Source organism: Fusarium proliferatum, assembly GCF_900067095.1.
Source record: "Fusarium proliferatum ET1 genome assembly, contig: FPRO_scaffold002, whole genome shotgun sequence".
Taxonomy (NCBI): domain Eukaryota; kingdom Fungi; phylum Ascomycota; class Sordariomycetes; order Hypocreales; family Nectriaceae; genus Fusarium; species Fusarium proliferatum.
This window is the reverse complement of record NW_022194791.1, coordinates 2,823,668-2,847,769: the sequence shown is the minus strand read 5'-3', so window position 1 is coordinate 2,847,769 and position 24,102 is coordinate 2,823,668. Positions and strand designations below refer to the sequence as shown.

The window sequence follows — 24,102 nt, the reverse complement described above, 5'->3', positions numbered from 1 at the left end:
ATGATATTGATGATAAAATGGGGAAGGACCGAACTTAAGATAGAGGCAGCCGTCCAAACACTGGGGGGTTTATAGAGGGGGGGGTTGTGGCCAATCACAATTCGAGATTTACATGAATGTTATTGAAGGTATCTGCTCGTCGCTGAATGGCGGTCGGAGGCGATGGTGATCCTGACTATCATTAACGTCAAGAGATGGTGGTGAACTCATCGCAAAACCGTAACGCAAGGTACAGTTTGTACCTGCAGGTACACACGCACCTCATACGTCTCAGCACATGGAAATCATCCCAAGTGTGTGTGGTCGTATCGCATTCATACGATTGTTTCCGCCATCCGAGCAACCAAACAAGGCGCAGTACACTACATTAACAAGAATACGATAACGTTTTGCCCAGCAGACACACCAGTTCGTGTAGGGTAGCAATCGGCCTAGATACATATGATGGTGTTTCGACAAACTCGCATGTGAGTGGACAGAAGAAAGTTTGCCTGGCCCCCTGTCTGTAGGTCATACGTCTGGCCATGCCAAGCCAATTCGGCAATTAGCACCTTTTCTCATGTCAGAATTGTTCGGAGTTGCGAAATGCAACGTTGGTTCCCCGATACGGGGATCCAATAACCACGAGTAGAGCGAACAAACTGAAAGACGGGAACTAAGAAAGTTGCTGGTGTCGTAATTAATTCGTGTTCTAGATCCAGACTCAGACACGCAAGGATGACGGTGGTGTTGGTAATTGCAATTAACTTGCATGAGAGAAGGGACCTATAGGCTATAGCAGGCTATAATTGGGAATGGAGATCTATGTAACCTCACAGTTAGCTGCCGAGTCAGAAAACGCTGCCAAACCAAGGCAAAGGGTCAATAAGAAAGTTTATTATTAGTGGATGCATCAATTAATCCTGCATATTCACCGATACCCTGATTTTCCCTGTCACTTTTGATCTTTGATCCAGGCAAGTTTTTCTTCTTTTAATTGCAGATTTCTGCGATCCTACAGCAACGATGTGATATCTCGATGCCCGATCCTGAAAATTGACAAAGAAGCAATTGTTGGCAGAGAGAAAAAAGAAAACATATTCCCGAATCCCGATGCTACGGTAATCTTCAGCTCAGCTGCGTTCGGAGACAGCGATAATAAATGAGCCTTCGTGGATTCAACGCCCAAGCGGGCCAATGGCACGGGCTTGCGGGCACCAACTGTCACGAAGCCACTCCCAAAGAGCTGGAAAAACAGTCCGGCTTCAACAAGTCCGAACGACAAGGTTTTTGCGAGAAGCAAAATAGAGTACTTTCAAGGTCCTTCAGCTAGGAAGAATTAGCGATCTGCATCGCAGGGAGGGAGATTACCCTGACTTTTGCAACATCGTGATTGCATTCGGACTGGGGCTCGGTCATGTTTACTCTTCACGATGCCAATTCAATCTCATCGTGTCCGTGATTGTTCGGCCTCGGAGCCGGAGGTCAGCACTGCCGAGCCCTTTCTCATCTCGTTTATCAAATGCCAAGACAAGAAGCGAGAAGCGACTCATGATATCTCCATGGAATCACTACCTTCTCTCCACTGATATCGTCATCGTATTCTTATGGTTTACACGAATTTACTTGGGCGGTCTCGAAATATCAAACCCGGTCGTATCTCCACGACGAGACCCTGGATCGTCAGGACTAGGATACAGCGTACTTGATGAGTCCTCCACCGTGAAATGGGTGTGAATAAGTGGAATGAGGGGTTCAGCAGATTCACCGCCTGTGTTCAATTAACCAGTGACAGACCGTTGGCCGTTTTCGGATTCACGTTGTGAAGCGGTACCCATTATTTTCTCAATTAATTGCAAATGGGAAAAATGAAACATCCTCCACCGCCAACTCTATAATCGCGCTTGTGACCGGAAAGAGGCTGAACCGCTGTCACTCGTGAATTGCTTCGACTGCTTGGCCCGGCCGTCATTCCTAATGCAAAAGACAAAGACAGAGTCAATTGTCTGGGGAAGAATGAAGATGAGGGGCACATGAGAGGGCACGGGATAGGCAGTCTCATGCACGATGCAGGTGAGAAATCGTATCACAAAGTTAGGTCGACCATTTCATGTGGGTGATACACACATAGGTAGTCTACTGTATGCACGCCGCGCAGTAGCGTACACATACATTGGGGTTAGAGCATCTCGATAGATCTCAGCTCGACTGGCAATAGCGACAAGAGTAAAATGATGGTTGCTGGGTGTAGATTCAGCTTGTAGGGTTTAGTACCAAGGGCGGATGCAAGCGCAGATTGAATATCGATTCTGCTAGAGATTAGCCTACGCGATCGCGAACAAAGCACTTTTTTTGTCTGAGAATCCCTACGGTACCTGCATCAAGGTCGAGAAGCTGCTTTATCGTCGGCGTACCTGATCGTTGACACCCACACGACTTCTTGGCACCGCTGTGAACCCCTCCACCGAACGAGCGGCGCCGCCTCTCGTCCGGTCTTGGTATGCAAGGGGGTTGTCACATTGTGCGGAGCGAGCGGTGAAGACATTCACTCATCTGCTGTTGGTGGTTAGTGAGCTCCATTTGACTCCAGTCTCCATCTCCATCTCCATCTCCATCCACGATGGATGAATAGCTGAAAAAAAAAAAAAAAAAACTGCAATAGAGTTTCGGCTGGCGCGCGAAACTGCAGCTGAGAGTTGTTGTTGGCTCCTCGGAGCTGCTGCTTAATTCTATGGCAACAATAAACGCAACGGGTACGTCAACGGTCGGAGTGGCCGCTCTACGTATGTTGTGGTTTTGAAATGGATGATCTGTTACTGGAGTCGTGAAAAGATGCGCAATAGGTGACGTTTAGTTATCGCCCTTTGGTGCCACGACAACTTGCTGTGCAATGCATTACAGCAACAGATCTGCGCTGGCGTGCACACGAAACCGCCAACCAACAAATTTTATGCTCAGCGACAGCATGATCTGCTATCAGCTTATACCTGAAGGAGCTTGTATCGACTTCATTCGCATACCAATTGTACTGTGCCTGTATCTCATGATGGGTTTGATTCCCAGGCCCAGGAATTGAACTGGCTTACACTCAGACTCCAGCTCACGCTCAAGACATTTTGCTTTTGTTTCATTTCTACATAGTGTTCGCCCTGCATCTCATGCTTCTGAACATGGACCAGGCATTTCAATTGGGAGCGAGAATTCTGGACCGGAATCTTCAAGCACGGGCCTTTTCGGAGTATTGCTTTTTTCCCTTTTCCCAATCGATATCATCAATATTAATCAGACACGTCGTGACTAGACAACCTCCGCAGTTGCATGGGTTGGAGGCAGCCTAACGTGAATTGGCGGTGACCTTGTCGAAAAGGGCTGAAGTCAAGGGAGAGTTGAAGAAGCAAATGGTGATAGACGTGAAGGTTTCGGTTCCAGCTCGGGAGCTACCAGTTGGCGCTGGGCCTGATGACCTGTCTTGGAAAAAAGAGGCTTTTGAGGCGTGGTCTAACGAGAGGCAAGGTACCAGGCACAGCATTTCTAAGTCAGGTACAGTTGAGGGCCCAGACCCAGAGGCTGACAGTTTGTTTTTTGGGGTGGATGGAGACTGAGATAGACGGAGGGGAAAAAAAGAGAAAAGAAAAAGCGGTGTCCACTTTGATGGTGATGGGTCCGATGAGAAGAATGAGGCGTGTTCAAGAAGATCAATACCTGGATTCTACGGAGTGCGATAGATGTTTCGTCGAAAGGTTCGGACGAAACACGCCACAGAATTTGTTCTGACCTGTTCCTCGACGGTCCAGAAAGTAACCTCAATTCAGGTACTCGCAGGTACATGCTCGGTTCTTGAGAGACAGGGGATGTTGATCAGCGGGACACCCCTGTCGTGTGCAGAGAGCATGGGAATCTTTGAGAGAAACTGCGTCAAAGGCAAGATCAGAGTGGAGATCTGGCCAAGACCAGGGCAAGGGGATAAGATCAGGTCTCCAGGTACGTGCAAGTACCAACCTTACAGTGCCTTAGACTCTGGGCAAGCAGGGATCCCACGCCCACTTCGGCTGTGACGGTTCGGTGGATGACGTTCATGGCCCCGTAAGCTCCAGCTGCACTCTCACTCACGCTCACTCACACTCACACTCAACGATAAAATACGATGGATTCATTATTTATAGACTTGTGCACTCCCACCCCCGGTTATCTCGGGTCCTGACCTCAACAACCAAGTTTGGCCTGGTAGCCTTGAATTCTCATGAGTATTACATCGATATTATAATATCGTCCGTAATACTTCACTTTATATTAATTCAACCCACCACCCACCACTACCGGACTCTTTCAGCCATCACCACCACCCCAGGACGTATACGACTTACGACTCCGGTTACTAATACGTCGACCTGACCACCACCAATTGGTCTAGACAACCACAACCACAGCAACATGCACGTACTACACGGCTTCGGCCAGCGACGAAAGTCGTCTCGCCGCCCTCGAGATCTCCATATCCGAAAGGTCTCATTCTCAGGATCCTCTCTCTCCTCCGGCTGCTCTCTCTCATCATCCTCATCATCAACTATCTCCGCAGTATCAACACCATCCCTGCAAACACCAACAGCTTCTCGACCCGAAATCGATCCTCTCGCCTCACACCCCGCCTTCCATGCACCACCAAGGCTGTATGAACGACCATTTATTCGCATGGATGATGCCGAGCCTGTCTTCTATGGTGCCGACAATGCAGTGATCGATGAGGAGGACTATGTTGAGCAAGACGTTGCTGCTCAACAACCAACTGAGATGGCCCTACCTCCTCATGTCAGCCCAATGGATGCTGCTGATGAGGAGGGCAATGAGCCAAGGGATTACTTCTTCACAACGCTATCAAAACGACCACCGATGCCCAAGTCTCGTTGGTCCGAATCTACTATCCAGAGCATCCAGACCTTTGAGGATGAGGAGGATGACTCCGAAATCACTCAGTCTGAAGACTCTGAAGATGAGACCGATGATGCTTCAGTCCTTGAGATGCGTCGTCTGTCACGTCACGCCTCAGCACTGAAGCCTGTCTCAATCAACACAACCTATACTGCCCGACCAGGTCTGGCACCTAAGCGTCCTCCCATGCGCTCCCTGGACAGCGTCGACAACTTTATCCGACGCGGAGGATGGAAGCGTCGTGGCATCGTCTTCCACAAGGATGACCTTGACAACCAGCGATGCGAGCAGGACCGCAACAGCTTCTAAACTACAATCATTTTGCACCACTCACTCAGCATACCCTCTCATCTTTTGTTTATTTTATTCATGTCATGATATTTCGTTGATACCCCATTACAGCACATACTATCTGCTTCTCTTCTTTCTTTGAATGACATCTTACGGCTGTTTTAACATCCTTTGGCCCACGATCGGGGCTTGACTCTTTTCTTCCCATGTCTACACACATCAATGGGGGCCTGGAGTTTTTGTATATATGAGCCTTGGGACTTTTGGGAAAGCGATAAAAGCGATCATTTTTGGGTTTTATGGGATTAGGAAGTATGGGATTATGGGACTTACGGCTTGGATATTGTGTTGGACACACATCTCACACGGATCTTTCTACTACATATTACTCTACTATTACTCTCTCCCTGTCATTGGGCGGCATTCTTCTTACTCTACCGAACAATCTACCATAGCAGTCTCTTCCTGAGACTGAATACTACGTTTTGCCGTCTCCATATCCTGCAGCCTTGATTATCGTGCATGTCTCACTTTGCCCTGTGAAGTTTTATGCTGAGCCTAAACAGCATCCACTTTACATCTTGGGTCCAGATTGTGGCCCGAGCATTGTACTTCCACGCTGCATTTTCAGCCTCATGAATTTCCACAAATATTACAATTCTGACGTGAAATATTACTGGAGACGATGAGATTTGTTGGCGAGCGGCCTCACCAAAGCCCGGGCCATGGGAACTGGGGAATTCACATCGTCATTGTCAAGTTGTGCACTAATAAGCGAGACTTTTGGCCATACTAGTCTCAATGGTCCCTGATCCCTGGCACTCACAACCGTGTTCTTTCTTCCTTTTTCTACTCCGTACTGATGACAAAATCATGGCACTGGAAATGAGTCACTTCGTGTTGGGGTCTTGGCGGGATATGGGCAGGGTTTGCCTGCTGAATGGTCCGATGGATTGCCTAATAAGCGAACGAGGCTGAGCTTCCAGAAGGTACAAGGTAATCCGTGAAATTCCCCAAAGTCAAAACGCCATTCCATGTGCTGGAATCGTAACGTTGCCGGGGCCGAGGGGCAGTGAAGAAGCCCTCGTCACGGCGCCGCGGTATCCAGGGTTCCATGAAGATCATCAGGCCACGAAACTTAAAGGCCCAAAACACAGTGATCAGACACGATTGTCTAAAACCGTCCCTTTGCAATTTGCCTCTTCGTGCCCTTGCTGATCAATTGCACAATTCGAGCAAACGGTATTTCGCAACGGTCAGGCACGACATCAGGGGGAGGCGAAAAAGAAGATGAAAATCGAGGCTCAGGAATGGATGACTTCACCAAGATTGGCATGTGGCAAACCTGGTCAGCAAATGAACGTTGAGAAGTGAGCTCTACGCCTTGTTTCAGTTTGTTGATGTTTCACGTCCCCTAATTTTTCTAGCTACGTGTAATTGCCCTTATGATGCGTGTCTACGCACAATGTCTCGATCATTACTCAATAGAAAGGCCAGAAGGTGTCTGATTTCTGGCCATGTCTAGGAATATGCGCTTATCGTAGATCCTGGGCCTTGCAAAAGACGTCAGTGGTCGCGGGTAGCGGTTTCAAAACACGGGAGCGCGGGGAGGGAACGTTTACGTTTGTTATGCAGCGCCGCGTATGGCGTGTTTCGTCACCAAAACATGAATGTCATCCATCGCGATATGATCAAAGACACTGCAGAAACGCTAAAGAGGCACCAGTGTATGCGGTCCAAAAGTACTCTTCGGTACTTATCAACAGCGCTGCCTTGAGGTTATTCTGCTCCCTTGGCCATGCTATGTGGCATTGATGATGTCCGGAACTTCTAAGGTGCGGGCGCGCCGCCAAGGACCCAATTACAGCCCGTCATGACCATCAACTTCCTTGCTCTGGGCTTTAACTTTGACCTTGGAACTTCGGATTCGGGTTCAACGGCAGCCGAAGGTCTATTCGTCGGCAGTGACTCTTCAAAGTCCCGAGCGTGAGGAAGCAGACGGGCAGTGGTGATCTTCCGTGTCTTCCGCGCCCGTTACAAAAGCTGCAAGGTTCACATGGATTAGTCAATTGAGCCGCAGAAGTCAGTTTGAAGTTGATCCGACCTGGGTAGGCATCCAGACAGCTATTGTGGGGGGACGTCAGCTACCTGCTGCGCCTTAACGTGGACTGTGCTTGAGAGAATCTCGATGACGATGATATCTCAGCTAGAGGCACTACGTGCATGCCCTGCGTCTTCTTGACGTGCATTATCTCAGAACCTGACATAGGTCGAACCGGCCGTTTCAGAACATCAACTTCTTCCAAGAATATCGGCAACTTTGCACAGATATCTCGACAATCCTTCGCAGTTACAGGTTGTCCACTAACATTGTCTGCCCTGCTTGTTACATCAACTAAGAGACTCGTCTATCCCAAGTTCCCACCAGCTCGGCATCCAATCGCATTAGAGAATTGCATGTTCCGGACTTTCGGCTCCTGCTACTGTAGCTGAACCGGGCCTGCTCCGATCACTCTCTGCAGTGAGTGGGTGGGTGAAAGTGACTATGGATACAAACCACTACAGCCGAGTTGATGCCAAGAGCTTGGATGAGCTCAACTTGACGGAGCCCTATGGTAAGCTACTGATGTTGCGAGATGACTCCTGGCCAACCACTTCAGAACTGCTAGTTCTAGATCTACCAACTAGCTAAGCTACCGGCGAATTTATACCCTCCCTTGCGTGGCCTATCACGTAAGACGAGATACAATATCGCTTTCACATTATAAGCAAGGCCATCACGATCTGTTCGATCGAATTATCGCGTGATTCAACGATTTTCACACCATCACCATCATTAGTTGGCCGAGATTGTCTCGATGTCCACTAGGATATCACACTACTCAAGACTCTAAGTTCAGGGGAGAGTGAGGGAGAGTGAGGTTGGTCTCTTGGTTTCCATCACTTACTTCAATCTCCTCGTAAGTTTCGTTTCTTTCCGGCTGTTTCTACAGCTGGATCTAAGCAATCCCTGCTCGCATCTTTATCGGTACATTGCGTTTCTATTGGCTTCCCGCCCTTTCGCATCAGACACAGGGTGTCATGATAACGGAGAATTCCTGGCCCTGTGACCGATATACTCAGCAAATGTAACATCAAGTATCTTTTCTGTTAACACGAATGTGGATTCATGGGCAAGAACGGAATTTGGATGCGCTGTACTACAGAACAGAGCCGAAGTAACGCTTTGGCCTTCGTTCCCGACCTCCATTTCCCACCACGACAGCGTTGCATCCAATAATGGAATACTTTTACGACATCGCACTGAAGGTTCTGGAGTCTGGTTTAGCTTCAATGTGTCTGTTAAGTATCGTGTTGTCCATCGGAGGTATTTCGATGTTATGGCAGAGCTCTCGATCAAATATGAGCGAGGTTCAAACGTTTGGTAGAACTGGCTGCAGGACACTCTATTGTCATGCCTTCTTTAGGATGCATACAGGAGCAACTCCCACTGAGAGAGCTCACTGCGGTGGAGATCAATTTCCCACATTCACTTCTTCATTATTGGTAAAGCTTGTGGATTCACCGTTGACATTTGTGTATATAGTGAGTATACTGTCCCATAACGATCTCCTATTATACATCATGGCTCCAGGAAGGGCATCAAATGGATACAATACAATACAGAATAGTGATTTGTTCGAGTTCACCATTTCTCTTGAGACTAGAAGTCATGGGGATGCCATGACCTTCATGAGCGGCATTGTCTCCTGCTGTTGTCCACTTCTCATCTATCGAGATATTTAACGTTCACTGTTCCAGCTGCCACATGTGATGATTGTTTGATTGCAGTAGAAACTTGAGTGCAGACCTCACATTCCAAGGATCGTTGAGACCCCTCCAAATCGGTCTTCGAAAACGGCCAATTTGGCACAGGAGCTTGAATTTTGGGGTGTCGAGGGTAACCAGCCTATATCCAATTCATGACTAGCTATTATCCATCATACAAGCCAAACTGTCCATTCTATGCTTAAAAACCCATACATTTACATATCCCATTCTCATTACCATATACACATTCAAATCAAACAGCGCATTGTAGCAAAAAAACTCACCACATCCTGCGTTGATAGTAAAGCCCATCCTCAGCCTGGGCTGACTTCTGAAGCTCTTGCTTGATCATCTTCCTCCTCTTTGCCTTGCTCACAGGCTTGTGGTTCTTGACTGGTGCCTCGACGTGTCCTTCTGGCGTTGACATCTTGTCCACCACTTTGGCTTGTAGCTGTTTTATAATCTCAATGTTTCTCTGCAGTGCGGCATTGCCCTCAACATCGACATTGGGTTTCGTCTCCTTGATCTCAACTAAGAGCCGCTGCCTTCGCACTTCAATATCCGCTTCTGTGTCTATGTCGATAACCCGACCATCCTCCAGCTCCTTCGTCCGTACTTGAAACTTCTCAGGGAGGTAGACTTTTGGCGACGGGCGTGTTTCTTGTCGTGGTTTGATCGCTGAGCGGAGTTGAGTGAGTGTTCTTTGCTGGATTATGTAGCCACTAATAAAGAGCGCAAATGTACAAATAACCACTGTAGAAGAATGTTTTATTAGCATGACATGACCTGGAATGCGGATAGCGGAGGAGAGGTTGAGAATATGTCTTACCGACGAAGCCCGATGCGATGACCTGCACTTGGCCGGATGAAAGAAGTAATCTGGCCATTTTGACGGAAATGCTAAATTGCAGCAATTCAGGACTGTAAAATGCTGAGCTTTCACAATTTTGCGTACCTCTTAGGTAGTTGTGAGTTGGTTGTCGTCATCCTTGACCGCTGTATAAGTGCGGTGTTGACATCGTTAACACAGCAACATCCTTATCAGCTTATCGGACCCAAGCTTCACTGATTTCCACCACCAAGCTTCCATACAGTCCCACCATATCCAACCTCGACAATCGACAACTTTCTAGCCCACGATCATACAATGAGCAGAAACAAAGATACAGTTCACGCCGATGCGCGTCGTTTCCTCGATGAGCGTGGCTCCAACGTATCGGTCGCGCCAAACGGCCTCAATCCCGCGACTATTATGGAAAAAGCCGTCAAGGACCGCATCGTCGACTCATACTTTTACAAAGAGCAATGCTTTGCGCTCAACGAAGCGGATATTGTAGATCGCGTCGTCGAGCATGTCAATTTCATTGGTGGAACGTACGGCGTCACACAAAAGCCCAGTCCATTCTTGTGTCTTGCTTTCAAGCTACTTGAACTTTCGCCCAGCGATGCAGTGCTCATGGAATACCTGAAATATGGCGGAGAGGCTTTCAAATACCTGCGAGCGCTTGCGTGCTTCTACTTTCGACTCACAAGACAAGCGAAGGATGTGTACGAGATGCTGGAGCCATTCCTCGAGGATAGGCGCAAACTTCGACGGAGAGGAAGGGCGGGCGTGGTGTTGACATTCATGGACGAATTTGTGGACGAGCTGTTGACAAAGGAGCGAGTATGCGGTACAAGTCTTTGGAAGATGCCAAAGCGAGAGGTTTTGGAAGATCTGGAAATTCTCGAGCCAAGGGTCAGTCCCCTGGGTGACCTTGAGGATCTTCTCGAGGAAGAGGACGAAGCAGAGAAAGATAATGGGACAAGAGAAGAATCTGGAGAGATTTCCGATAGAGGCGATATGGAAGTCGATCACGATGAGGCGAGAAGTCAGAGTCGAAGCCGCAGTCGAAGTCAAAGTCAAAGTAACAGCCGAAGTCGCTCACCTTGATCAGATGGACTGTCTCTGCACAGTACCCAAAAGAGTTGACCCGTAAAACACCATAATTCATCACTGAACGCCAGACCGCGTGGTTCTACTCTCCCGCCGCTTCAAGAGATTATGGGAAGTACCACTGCGGCAAGCGAAGGACAAAGCTTCTGTCTGGTTCATCGATACGTCATGCGTAGCTCGATACATGGGCATTGCCTCATCTACGACAGCATCTACAGGTGTTGGATGTCTACATCAACGACACAAGACGAAAGAGATCGTATCATGTTAAGCTGATAGGGTGACACTCAGAGTCGAGAATGCCAGAGCTAAGGCTTTGCATGCTTATCAGAAGCTTCGCATATTTGTTATACAGGGCACTTGGGTCACTCAACCTGGACCGCGGCAAACATACAACTAGCCGGATACGCATCCATGATCCCCATCCGATGCAAACAGAAAATTTGATAGCGGACACGCGAACCACCCAGACATGCTCAAGATACTGCTGTCATCTAATTGTTCTATTGTACAAGAATATCATAAAAGTCATCGCTTGTAATATATCTACAGTCATGCCACCAGTGATTTTAACCTTTCTGCCAGTTGAAGCACCCTCTGGTCGTCCCAGTATTGTCCAATGACCTGCAACCCTGCTGGAAACTGACTTCCCTCCACCTTAGCTGGGACACTCACAGCTGGCAAACCTGCCAAACTTGCCGGAACCGTAAAGACGTCGTTCATGTAAACGTCTACACTGCTCTGCTGCTTGAGATCTTCCAGTCTTGGGGGAAATGTTGGCGCTGTAGGAGAGAGGATGAAGTCCACTTGAACAGGGCCGGTTTTGTCCTCCATTCCGGTGGCCTCAGCCATGTCACTTAAGTCAAACTGTGCAGGCTCATAAAGGGGGTTGTCAAGTCGGAATACGCGATCAAAATCCTTCTGCACCATCCGCCGAATCTTTTGGGCTTGTATGAAGTAATTGTCTATTGCCTCAGAACTGAGGCTGTATGTGCCGAGGAGGATTCGTCGCTTGACCTCTTCACCGAAGCCCTCACCACGGGTATCAGAGTAGAGAGTCTCACCCACTGCATCGCTACCTTCACCACGCTTTCCGTAGCGAACACCGTCATACTTGGCGAGATTCGAGGATGCTTCCGCAGGAGCGAGGACATAGTAAGCACACAGGGCTTCTTTTGTGGAAGGAAGAGAGATGGGAACTAGAGTTGCGCCCTGAGCCTCGAGGGCAGAGGCAGCAGAAACCCAAGCGGCGCGGATAGAAGGGTCAAGCTCGTCAATATTGTATTCAAGAGGAATGCCGATATTTAGTCTTGATAGCTCAGGAAGGGTGGATGGTATTGTTGAAGCACATCGGTTTCGGGATGCGGCGGGTAGTGATGTTGGATCCGAAGAGTCATGTTCGTTGTGCATGCCAGTCTCGAAGATGAGGTAATGTATCGGCTTGACATCCTTAGATAAGAAGCCGACTGTATCCAGGGAGTTTGCGTACGGAACCACGCCAAACCGAGAAATCATGCCATAACTAGGCTTGTAGCCAACTGTTCCAGTATATGCCGCAGGCAGTCGAATTGAGCCACCTGTGTCTGTTCCTAGGGCGATATCGGCATCGCCTAGTCGTACTGCAACGGCGCTTCCACCTGAGCTTCCGCCGGCTGACACTTCGTCATCCTTGGCCAGGGGGTTCCTCACTGCGCCATTCACTGAGTTTGTCGAATGGGAGCCCATACCGAATTCATCCATGTTGGTCTTTCCAACCACCGTTGCTCCGCGTTTGCGCAGTTGACGAACCACAGTAGCTTCGAAGGGTGAGGAGTGAGAAGAGAGAATGGCTGAGGCGCATTGTGTTGGGAAGTCAGAGGTTGCAATATTATCCTTGATAGCCAGAGTAAAAGGCTTCACTTCCTTACACATAAAAGGAAGGAAATCAGCATTCGGGTCTGTGGAGGCAAGCTTGGCTGTATTTGTTAGTTGAGTTCGTTTACGAAGATGAGAGTTGCTCACTGGGACCAACAAAGTGGTTGTAGTTACTATGAGAACGCCATTGTATTGCAGGTTGTACACAAACTCTCGGACAAGACTTGATGTGAAATGGAGATGATTTATGGGCTAATTGTAGCACACGAGACGCGCTCATGGTGGACTGATTATCAACATGAGAAATCGTTATACTCAATGTGTTAATTGAGGGTCATGCTCAAAAAAGCGGGATGAGCTGCAGCTTTCTGGCTTATCGATAAGACCCATGCAACTCATCTTTCAAGGGTCCGATCCCATCCTCCTAGGTAATTTCTCCAAGCTCGAACAAGCATCAGCACCATATTAAAATGGCAGCCAAACGAGATCTCGAGGACACCGATGACGGCGAAGTATTAGCCCCCCAACCAAAGCGACCAAAGAAACAAGGCGGCAAAACGCGACAACACCAAAACTCTGGCATCGACCCAACCTGGGGCCAGAAGTATGTCTTCGCAGGAAACGGCAATACAACCACGATCCCGGAGGGAGAAGAGGACGATTTCGAAGATGATTCAGAAGCGATGGCATATTTAAACTCTGTCAGGTATGTTATCCTCTGAAGCGTGTTTGTCGACTTTGCTGAAGATCGCAAAACTGTAGAGCACGGATGCTGATATGGTGAGTATTATAGACAAGAAGCGAACGGGATCCCCCATCTCCTCGTCGCGCCAAAAGTTCAAATAGGACCCCAGCTACCCCCCGAGCTTCGAAACGACGATCAAGAACAAGACGAGCAACCTATCGACAGGAGTGTATACAATAATGGTGTCGGTGATTCTTGGGGCTGGTATGAAGACGGCGCATATATGGCAATGCCCGACAACGCGGCTGAAGACGACGGTTACGAAGGCGGCGAATACCCGGATGACTACGAAGATGAAAGCTACGAAGAAGCCGCCCTGAATGAAGCTTACTTTGCATCGGTTATGGACCAATACCTCCGCTTACGGTCGATCCTTCACGCCGATCTTCCCTCCAACGCCGTCTCACGTGTCGTCAAAGCCCGACTCAAAACTGATGCACCTGCGGAGAATCAATCCGCGGCGATAGCCACATGGTCACGACTCCTTCGCGAAACCGACCCCCACCCACTTCAAGTCGCCCTTATGTCTAAAGACACTACACTACGCATTCTGCGCATTCTTCTTGGCGGTAAATTCCTTCGTCAAGGGTACACACTTCCAGAACGCACAAGCCGTTGGATCTGGGCACTGCTTGCTAGAATGCCGGACAAGGGCGAGCTTAACTACGCCGAAATTGGCTGGATTCGTGACCTTGGCCGCAGAGCAGTCCTCTTAGGTCGGAGCCTAGCAGAGATGGCGGCTCTAAGGGAGGAGCTAGCAGAGGGTGGACTAGGGGCCCATGAAGCAGTTGATGGAAGCAGTAGTGATGAAGAAGTTCTAGCAGACCCAGAGGATATGGAGGTCGAAGGTGCTCTCAGCTCTGGGCAGGATGAGGACGAGCCAAAACCAGCTGGGTCCAGAAACGAGGCCGAGAAGACACCCAAAGGCACGGAACCCACAGCAAAATCTCCCCCAAGGCCTGATGCTGAAGAAGGTGAGATAGAAGACGAAGACGAAGACGAAGACGAAGATGTGGCTATGGAGATCGCGACCGACTCAGAAGCCGAAGAAGGTGAAGTTGCTGCCCAGGAGCCCCAGGAGAACCTCGAGGCAGTAAGAGAACGACTACTCGCTCGGATCAGTAACGGAATGACCTCAGAAGATGAGGAGGATCTTGAAAAGGAGAGTGCCAAACAGCGACTGCGAGCAAATTTACGTGCAACTCTCAACATGATCTTGACGATAGCCGGTGAGTTTTACGGACAACGAGATCTGCTAGAATTCCGAGAGCCATTCGTTGGTATGTAATTTGTTGGACAAGGATATAATTGTAGGTCTTGTAACGACCGGTTTGTCTTATTTGCATACAGCATACAGCGAGTCCCGGTGCACTTTTGCCTTCCAATAACATACAACCGCTCTGAAGCATTAATAAACCATAATCCTGAACGCCCGACCCAAAGCTTGTGACGCCGTAACATAGCTTCTAGTGAACATGAAAACATACAAAGCTCTGCTTGAGCCAGTGAACGACACTGTGACTTAGTTGGCCATATCCATCTCGGGATTGACGAGGAAATCAGCCTCATCAAAGTCAGATCCCGAGTTGCGGTTGTCCTGACCAAAGCTCCTTAAACCGGCACCCTTTCGTGAAACTGGGATAGCCATGACTCGAGGATTTCCATGGTTGCCCATGTCAAAGCTCGAGTCAAGCTCATCGTCATCCTCGTCGAAAATTCGCTTTCGAGAACCGTCGTGCGACTCGCCCTCCGCACTCTCTTGCGACATGGTGAGTTCGGGGAGAGCGTCGAGGTCTGGTACATCATCCTCGAATTCTGGCTGGGTGTCAAGACCGCCGACCTTGTTGATTCCGCAGAAGGGGAGAAGCTCTCGGGAAACGCCTTTGCCGGGTGCCTTTGCAGTGGCTGTAGAAACATGTACAGGCGCATTATCTGTCCAGAGCTTGAAAGCACTGGTGCCCTTTGTCTTGTAGCCTTCGGGGACGGACTTGCGAACTCGCATACCGACACTGAGAAGGTTGGCCTGAACGTTTGAAGGAAGAGTAGGTTGCATGGGCTTGTCGGCCTCAGCAATCGCAGGTTCATCGGATGATCGGGCATTGAAGAAGGAAGTAATTTGGCGTTGAGATGGGTCGGCAGAGGCGCCGGCGAATTGACGCTTGATACGAGGAGTAGACATGATGACAGATCTAGAGCAAGTTGGAGTGAAGTTGTAGTGTTGATGATTGATCCAAAAAGAATCGTCAATAGGTGTTACGCTGACGGAATGATGTTGCGGTTAGGATCGCAGTAAGCAACGAAAGACAAGAAAGTCAAGTACAGAAACAGAGTTCAAGAGTGGTAGAGTGGGGAGTTTGTCAATGGACAGAATTGAAGAGAGGCAAGGTCTTGTAAGAACGCAGATGACGTCGCAATCGAGGGGAGAAAACAAGGGTTCAAAAGGAGAACAGAGCGAAGAGGGGGCTTCTGCGTGAAACAAGTCGAGGGCCAATATTGGCTTGTTGCTGGGGTGAGGAAAGGAACAGGGTCAAAGAAAGTGAAGCGCCCCTGTCTTGCCCCAAGACGACGGCGATCCCCAAAGCGGCCTTGACAGTCCAATCATCTAACAGTAATTTCTCACTGTGGGACCCGGACTCCCGCGTTTTGACGCGATCTTGTCGTGCCGCTTTCGCGTAAATTGATAATTGGGGATTTGGGTATTGGTCCGCTGAGTCATCTGACAGAGCACCTTTATGTGATCAGCCTCACTGTGTATAGAGAAAAGAGACGGAAATATCGTTAAATGCTATGTAGACGTATGCAATTCAGTATTTATATACAGATTAAGTTTTGGTTTTATTTATATAGGCATCATACTAGGTCAATATGGAAGACTAAATATCTAAGAAGGTATTCTATCAGAATGGTAGAATGGCTTGATCTTGCACTTTTCACCCCAAAGATCAGCAAGGGTACATATGGAGGCAAGGCGGTGGCAAACCAACACCTGAAGGCAAGCTGGCAAGTTCTAGCAATTTCAGGATTGACAACGCCGAACTTGAAGTGCTTTAATATAGGTACTTGTAATCTGTAGTTGAAGCTCCACTTCGAATTTGCCATCCATGGTGAGCCTAAGGCCAGATGAAAGACTTACCAACTCGGGTATATCGTCACACGAGGTTGTCGCATGAGTAATACAAGATCATCCATTGTGTCAATGTACTAGTATCTTTTCACGCTGAAGAATTTCACGGGCTAAGTTCGGGTTTTATCATGAAATGGAGCTGAAACTATGAGGAAAGCAAAATCTGTTTGATAGTGGATGTTCTGAGGTTCAGATCTTCACGAGTCTCATTCCATCCAATGATCATCAACTATGACTCGAACTACATTGCATTGAGCTTAAGGCGAAATACCTTCAAACATCATTTCGCGGGGTAATTGGTTCCCCAGGTTCTCATGAAAATTAGTTAACATTAAATTGCTTAGTTGAGTTGCCTTAGGCTTTCGTGGGCGGCAGAGCGGATGAGCCTCTCCGGGTCGAGTCATTCGGTGAGTCGACGACCAGGCAAACTGTGAGGAGGGGTCTAGGCTACTGTCGATGACGCTGTATACCACCAATCATCATCAAGTAGATTCAACTCAACAGCGATAGCTCTGATGAGGAGTATGGTTGGCAAAGATTAACCAGAGATAGAAAAGTCATAGCATCATAGCACTTCATCAATAGTAGTGTGCTCTACGACAGGCACTATAGCATCACAACTCAATCGCATCGACTAGAAACATTCACGTCAACAAGAAGGTGATGTGGAAACCATTGTGAATTTCGCAAAAGCACAGTGACCATCCTCCGCTACCCACTGCACCCGGGTATGAAGCGATCATCAACCAGCGGTTCCACGTCCTCGTGTCCAGCTAGCCTAGCCAGGCCAGTCCGGACACTCGTGAAGGCTTTCTCCAGCTTTCCACCCATGCAGTGCTTTTTTTTCCTTCCTGCCTCGAGAAGACTCTTTAGTACAAGGCGCGCAACGGAAAAACAAAAAGAAGAATGATGTGCCATGCAAGATATCCGGAGACCCCAAACGCCCCTATTCTGGGTGCCCCATCTTCTATCTGCAAATAGGTTTTTGGTAGATGTTCGCAACGTCGGTTTGTTCTATCCGTCCATGTCGAGGTTGTGTTTTTGCAGATCCGAGATGACCACCATGAGTTGAACCGTAAGAGTCATGAGTACCCAAGGAGATAAAACCGCCGCGAAGCAGTTTACTTCCGTCGGAAAGAGCAGCCCTCGGTCAATCTAGCCTTACCACCGGTAGGCTGGCAGAGGACAGTAGTGCATCCCTGGCAGATGACGACGGTCTGGGCGTGAGAGAAGACGGTGGTGATGGTGAAACATCCGGGGCACTTGACGTCCATGAAGAAGGATCGAGGGGCGGGCACGAGGGTCTAGTATTGTCAGAGTTTTGTCGTTATTTAAATTTGTCGATGCATCGTACCTTGAGCTTGTGCTTCTTGGCCTCGGCGGCCGGGGAAGGGTTCAGAAGATCAACGGCGAGAACCTGAAAAGGCGGAGAGTCAGCCAGCTTGTCCCATCATCTTGCGTACGTCCTTTGCGTGTCCAATCCATAATCCATTGTGCCATCGACGTCGTGGTCGATCAAATTGATACTTTTGCCACGGGCAGCAAGATCTTTTCGAGGTCGATGCTTCCCACGTCCTTCACACGCGTGGCTGTCGTCCATCCATCTCCCATCGTAGGTCCATCGTAAAATGCGTCAGAAAAAGGCAGTCGCTTACCATCTTGTCTGATTTTCTCGAAAAAGTCTTGTCGGTTTCTTGCGAGAATGGGAAAGCTTGACGAAATCCGGGATCAGATTTGAGGCTCGCAAGGTGGGTGGGAAGGAGGTAAGCGAGGAAAAGTTCGGTGGCTCTGAGGGGGACGACTGCTTCTTGCCTCTGGGCGGATTCCGCTGCCTAATCGGGTAAGCGCAATAGGGTTGTAACTTCCTCACACGTGATGAAAAAAAAAATCGGGCGGTAAAATTGTGGACTTGTAGGGTAGCTCGGTGTAACATAGAGCCGTACGGAGCTTGTGCAGGTGAGATATGCTTGGAGGGGTTTATGCGAGTTATGCATCGAGAGCTTTGCTAGCTGCCTGTATCTGTACGTAAGCCAGTCGGTGATTAGGAGGAGCCTGAAGTTGAGTTGCGTCAGTCGGTCGGAGGCTGCCACTTTTAGACAATACAAATTGTACTGAGGAGACTTTGGAGAGTTGCTTCTATTTCTTCAGTCTCTCAAAATGTCTAATCCATTAGAACAACGCATCAATGTTCCTATTGACGACCCAAATGCAGACACAGAATGGTAATTCTCTGCTACCCCTCCATACTCATGAGCTAGCTCAAACCCTGCCATAGGAATGATATTCTTCGAAAACATGGAGTTATTCCTGAGAAGCCACCCAGCCCGACTCCTATGATTGAGGAGGCTATCCTTGAAGGTCGAAGATTGGCACATGAGAATCGCTTGGAAGGCAAAGACCTTGACGAATTGGACGAACTTGAAGACGACGAAGATGAAGCTTTCTTGGAGCAATATCGCCAAAAGCGCATGGCCGAGTTGAACAGCCTACAAAAGAAGGCTCTGCATGGAAGCGTATATCCTCTATCTAAACCCGAGTATCAGCGCGAAGTCACCGACGCATCACAAAATGGACCAGTTTTTGTCAACATGACCTCTTCAATGGGCAACAATGTTGAGTCGCGGGTCTTGACTGAGCTGTGGAGACAAGCTGCGGGGGAGTACGGCGAGATCAAGTTCTGTGAGATCCGAGCGAGTCAAGCCATTGAGAACTATCCCGATCGAAACTGCCCAACAATCTTGGTATATAACAAGGGGGATATTGTGAAGCAGATTGTAACATTGGCAACAATTGGAGGCGTCCGAACAACTATGCAACAGATTGACAACCTCTTGGTCGAAGTTGGTGCTGTACCTGATTCTGACATGCGTATTGTCAAGAGAAGGCAAGCTGCCGAGGATGCTGAGGAGGAGAGATTGGCTGGGAAAGCTATCAAGACGGGAACGGCTGGAAGGTCACGGAACGTTGACAGTGAGGATGATGACTGGGATTAAACGCGCTACGAAAGAAATTCGTGGCTTTGGTCGAAGTGACCATTGGATTGGCCAGCGTCAGACATTTTGCAAATCTCCATGTCCTAACGCAAAGCCGTAACGGATGTTGCTCTAGTTCTTGTCAGATGTGATAGAAGACCTATGCGGCCGGCCCTGAGTCATGACGACTCTTTCGAGAAAGATCGGGTTTTCACTCTACAATATTTTCAGAGCCTCAAAAAAACCACTTGCTCAACCAGGCTCAAGACAGGAAAGGGAACTGCATATTCCTGCGAGGGACAGTTTCGTACATTATCCGTCCTTGCTTTACGACAAGTTCAAGACGGGGCGTTGATCAACAATTGGGAACCAAGAGGCCCCGTGGCCATGTATGCGCATAGTACATGCGCATAACAAAATACACATGACTCCTAAGCATTCTATCACCGCGTGCTGTGGGCAGTGCGATGATATGATCGCTGAGGCTGCTAGCGTATGATCTTCCTGTAAAATAAAACCTCCAGAAACTGCTGTACTTGTAATTGGGATGTTCCCAAGGGAGGTTTGAAAACTCGTTGTATCAGTAGGGTCTTACGGCATATGCTTATCATATCAAGAATCTGTTGTAATACTGAGCCACATTCCCAAGATGCACAACGTAACCCTTGCAGGCCAAGAGATAACAAAGATCAAAGCTTGCTTGTCTTGCTGATCAAGGTTGCCGGGATTACTAGGCGGCGTCGCATGCATGCACTTGAAAGAGACAGGGGACAGGTTGTGATCTGACCAAGGGGGTAAGTGACCAAGTCCACGAGTAGTGACACAACCCAGCCTTAGCGATTCTCCTGTATGTAAGCATCAGCAAAGTTAGCATGCGTGCAAGGCAGGTCTGTATGTTTGCGAAAAGACAGTGCAAGGTATCATTAAAACCCTCTTCAATCTGTTACTCCTTCGAACGCCATTTATCCAAATATGCTTGCTAGCTTTCCTCATTTGTCACTGTGACAAGATTTCCGCTCGGCAGCCCCCAGCTGCTCTTATCAATGTCTCCTGGGCGGCATCGCCATGAGCATCCCCGATTAACGAATGGTATCGCCCTCTCGCCTTCTGCCATACTCAACGGTGTCATCCGTACAAGGGCTGGGCTATCGTGGCTAGCCCTGTTACAAGCCCGAACTTCTCGCCATTCAACCCACTTGGTGGTGGGAATGACCATCAATTTTCGACAGCGTGAGCACGACAATCCGCCAGCCTCTTTCTGCCTTTGCGCTCGCTCCAGGAGTTTCCTGAGATGGTTGAGCCCTTCAGGGATGTAGTACGGCATCTCTGAAAGCTGAGTGCTGGAGTAGCAAGCTCGAAGAGCTGTCTCAAGAAGACTAGGCACACGGCTTGCACCTTCGAGGCGTTGTGACTCTGTCATGGATGACACTGAGGACGATGGGCAAAACTCGGGCTCTCCTTCATCAATGGGCAGAATGAGTTTTGTATGGTCTGTTGGGAACTTGAAGTCTGAAAGAATTCTTCCCGTACTGTCTGAGAGCTGTAGAGGACTTCGACCTAGTGCACGACTCACTAAACGTGGCGTCGGCGAGGCTCCCGCCTCGGCCTGGAAGAAGAGTGTGCTGCTCAGCTGAGAATCTGTCGATTCTAAGCTCTCATTTGGTTGCCAAAATGGATTAGGATGTACAACAAGTTTGTCAAGTTTGCTATCTGGTGCGAAAAGCTCCAGCAACTCCACGGGCAAATGCCGTAAACGATTATGTGATACGTTGAGTTCCTTCAGATGGTGGAGTTTCGCAACAGCGGGGGGGAGTTCGGTGAGCTTGTTATGGCGGAGGCTCAGGATTGTGAGATGCGTTAGATCGAAGATGGCACCAGGAACACGAGTCAACCGGTTCTGGGCCATATAGATCTTAAGCTCGGGATCCTTCTGCTCGAAGGCAACATCCTTGGTCACGACAGGAATGCAGGTAAACTGCGACAAAGGACTAATTGTATCATTTGAGACATCTTCCAGTCCCAATGACCAAAAGTCAATTGTCTCCTCGCCCGCGTCAAGGCAGGCACGGACTCTGTCACGCGCAACTTGTTCAGCTCTTGAGACGCGGCGCACGACGCGATCAAGTTGCGGAAGTCTGGGTTTTGGAACTTCGGGTACTGTTTCTAGTACATCGCTCTCATTACCATCACTGCCGAGGAAGACACCACTGTCTGCCTGTCGCGTCCACTGCCGCCTCTGCTTGGGGACGTGAAGCTCACTGAAGGTTGAGTCGGAAGAGGTGGGATGTTGCTGGAACCATGAACCAATGTACCTCTTCTTTCGTCTCCCCTCTACGTAATTATCCAATGCTGGGTCATCGTCACTGGAGAATATGGCGGGATCACTTGAATTGTTGAAAGTTGAGGATGGCGCGTGCTTTGGAGCGGCATTGCGGACGCGTTTCCGAGGATTGTTGCTGAAGGTTTGCGATTGCTCATCCCACGACACAGCCGGGAGAACAGGTAGAGATAATTCTTCCGACGACATTGGCGACAAACAAAGATGATGTTCTTCAAACTGATGTTACTCGAAAACACATGAAAAAAGACTTGAAGTGGTGCAAGAACTGAGACCTGGCTTGTCCAACGCGACTCGACTTGACGTTGGATGCAGAGTGACGATAGAGACCTAATGGAATACAGGGTTCAATTGCCCCCACTGACGCACTGAACCTGCCATGAACCTTTCCGTTACTGGGTGCGCACGTGCCATTGCCAGCCACTCGGCCCCTAGCGAGCCGGCGGTTTCAGGGTCCTCACGAAGATTCTATCAGTGAACACGATGGATAGACCCATTGATAAGATGATCAGATAACGGCAAACTCACAAGTGTGTCCTCACTTACTTTTCTTCTTCTCATCGATTTCGTCTAACATTCGTTGAGAAGCCATTCTATTGAATTAGATATGATCCTGGTAGGACCATCGCGGCAGTATTCTACTATGACTCCTTTCTTGCGACCAAAAGGAATTAGAGACGAACTTCCACACAGCAAGGCCACTTAAATAACCACAATGAAATCTCCAACACGGAGTACGATTGAACTCTTTGGAGTTCTTATTAAAATCCCTGAGGCATAGTGACCACATATAAATGCCTGCTCGAAAATCCGGTCAGCAATGCTGAATGAATAGATAAGGCTACAAACTCATACTGCTATTATATTACACCAGATATCTATGCTAGCTATGCACTCGATTTGCAAGACGATTGCCTCATTTACTTGCCATTCACTGACTTTCTTTGTTAATTGGTCGACCTCCAACAGGACGAATCATCAGAGGAACTATGACATCCGAAGGACCGCCCCAGCTCGAAAAGTCAGACGTATGGCGATCAACTTCCTCGAAGCCAAATTTCTCATAAAGCTTTCGTCCTTGAACTGAAGATTCTAAACATGCCGGAACGCCCAGACGATCAGCTTCCGCAAGGCCCGAATTGAGCAATAGGGAGGCTGCTCCACGTCTGTGGTGCTTCGGGTCTGTATGCAGGAGTTTCAGATCTGAGGGTTTTGGCTAGTCAGAGAACACATCTAATGAGATCCAATGTTGAGACATACAAACATATGGCTTTCCTTTCATGTAATTCACCCTCATGTTGTCCATGCCTCCGAAGAAGAGTTCGCAGGCTTCCGCATTACAGCTCGGTCCACGATAAGAGGGGAAAGAATGTTGCTCCTCTGTTGGTGGAGTCTCCCAGATATACCACATAGCAAAGGCAATCATCTGGTCTTCCTCTTTCTCTATATCAGTATCGATGACTTTGGCCCATCGGCAGGCCGCATCCTTCCGGCGAGAGGCAATGAGATCCACAACTCTTGTGGAGGACTCAGAAGTTCTGCCTCCTGGAAACAACACTGCGCCTACTGGACTCGGGCCATAGGCAACAGTCTCAATGGCCACAGCTCTATGGGCATCGGTTTCGGTAGCTGGCAAGACTTTGAGAGGCATGGTGCACGCTTGGCGATGGAGGGAAAATCCACATTATTAGGCACAAGACACTACTACCTTAAATAAATGCCGGCTCCTTCGTATACTACATTTGCATGGGTTTACGACTTCACATTAATCCTCGGCGAGCCTGAATAGGCATGTCGCTGAGCTCCTGTTCCGCTGTCGGCTGGGACGGGATCTGGGGTTTAGTGGGGCAATACTGACGAAATCCTGGGTAAGAAAACGAAGAGTACCTCCAACAAATAGCTCCAGAATCGCAAAAAAAGAAGAGACAAACTCTTAAAAAATGATCTTAGCTGAGAGCTTGTTCTGAGTCCAGCTTTGGACTGCACCCTCTTTGCTTCATCTTCAGGCAGGAGTGATTAATGGCTGGTCAAGTGGAAACTTCGAGCTGCCGCGGCCGGTTTAAACCGTTATCGATAATCGGATAATCCAACAGCCGCCACCGAAAAATTCACTCGTTGCGCGATTCA

The 24,102-nt window shown here is 48.7% G+C and overlaps 10 protein-coding genes across 10 annotated transcripts; 4 read left to right on the top strand and 6 right to left on the bottom strand.

The window, feature by feature from the left end:
- Positions 1-4,410: 4,410 nt before the first annotated feature.
- FPRO_02866 (uncharacterized protein) lies at positions 4,411-5,214 on the top strand (the record flags this gene model as incomplete). The annotated part of the gene is made up of 1 exon (XM_031226986.1): positions 4,411-5,214. The coding sequence occupies one exon, from the start codon at positions 4,411-4,413 to the stop codon at positions 5,212-5,214; it is 804 nt and encodes a 267-aa protein (XP_031077467.1).
- A 4,072-nt stretch (positions 5,215-9,286) lies between these two features.
- FPRO_02867 (uncharacterized protein) lies at positions 9,287-9,893 on the bottom strand (the record flags this gene model as incomplete). Its single annotated transcript, XM_031226985.1, has 2 exons — positions 9,287-9,759; positions 9,836-9,893. 2 exons carry the CDS (start codon positions 9,891-9,893, stop codon positions 9,287-9,289), a joined length of 531 nt encoding a protein of 176 aa, XP_031077466.1.
- Positions 9,894-10,153: 260 nt separating this feature from the next.
- Positions 10,154-10,939, top strand: FPRO_02868 (putative pre-mRNA-splicing factor 38A; the record flags this gene model as incomplete). The annotated part of the gene is made up of 1 exon (XM_031226983.1): positions 10,154-10,939. One exon carries the CDS (start codon positions 10,154-10,156, stop codon positions 10,937-10,939), a length of 786 nt encoding a protein of 261 aa, XP_031077465.1.
- A 555-nt stretch (positions 10,940-11,494) lies between these two features.
- FPRO_02869 (uncharacterized protein) lies at positions 11,495-13,076 on the bottom strand (the record flags this gene model as incomplete). Its single annotated transcript, XM_031226982.1, has 2 exons — positions 11,495-12,897; positions 12,944-13,076. The coding sequence occupies 2 exons, from the start codon at positions 13,074-13,076 to the stop codon at positions 11,495-11,497; spliced, it is 1,536 nt and encodes a 511-aa protein (XP_031077464.1).
- Positions 13,077-13,266: 190 nt separating this feature from the next.
- On the top strand, positions 13,267-14,829 carry FPRO_02870 (uncharacterized protein; the record flags this gene model as incomplete). Its single annotated transcript, XM_031226981.1, has 2 exons — positions 13,267-13,502; positions 13,590-14,829. 2 exons carry the CDS (start codon positions 13,267-13,269, stop codon positions 14,827-14,829), a joined length of 1,476 nt encoding a protein of 491 aa, XP_031077463.1.
- Positions 14,830-15,063: 234 nt separating this feature from the next.
- FPRO_02871 (uncharacterized protein) lies at positions 15,064-15,720 on the bottom strand (the record flags this gene model as incomplete). The annotated part of the gene is made up of 1 exon (XM_031226980.1): positions 15,064-15,720. The coding sequence occupies one exon, from the start codon at positions 15,718-15,720 to the stop codon at positions 15,064-15,066; it is 657 nt and encodes a 218-aa protein (XP_031077462.1).
- A 2,066-nt stretch (positions 15,721-17,786) lies between these two features.
- On the bottom strand, positions 17,787-18,323 carry FPRO_02872 (putative 40S ribosomal protein S27-2; the record flags this gene model as incomplete). Its single annotated transcript, XM_031226979.1, has 3 exons — positions 17,787-17,969; positions 18,020-18,082; positions 18,321-18,323. The coding sequence occupies 3 exons, from the start codon at positions 18,321-18,323 to the stop codon at positions 17,787-17,789; spliced, it is 249 nt and encodes an 82-aa protein (XP_031077461.1).
- A 499-nt stretch (positions 18,324-18,822) lies between these two features.
- FPRO_02873 (related to phosducin homolog, likely to be involved in regulation of pheromone response) lies at positions 18,823-19,658 on the top strand (the record flags this gene model as incomplete). The annotated part of the gene is made up of 2 exons (XM_031226978.1): positions 18,823-18,887; positions 18,941-19,658. 2 exons carry the CDS (start codon positions 18,823-18,825, stop codon positions 19,656-19,658), a joined length of 783 nt encoding a protein of 260 aa, XP_031077460.1.
- Positions 19,659-20,616: 958 nt separating this feature from the next.
- FPRO_02874 (uncharacterized protein) lies at positions 20,617-22,164 on the bottom strand (the record flags this gene model as incomplete). The annotated part of the gene is made up of 1 exon (XM_031226977.1): positions 20,617-22,164. One exon carries the CDS (start codon positions 22,162-22,164, stop codon positions 20,617-20,619), a length of 1,548 nt encoding a protein of 515 aa, XP_031077459.1.
- Positions 22,165-22,906: 742 nt separating this feature from the next.
- Positions 22,907-23,626, bottom strand: FPRO_02875 (uncharacterized protein; the record flags this gene model as incomplete). The annotated part of the gene is made up of 2 exons (XM_031226976.1): positions 22,907-23,178; positions 23,236-23,626. 2 exons carry the CDS (start codon positions 23,624-23,626, stop codon positions 22,907-22,909), a joined length of 663 nt encoding a protein of 220 aa, XP_031077458.1.
- Positions 23,627-24,102: the final 476 nt, after the last annotated feature.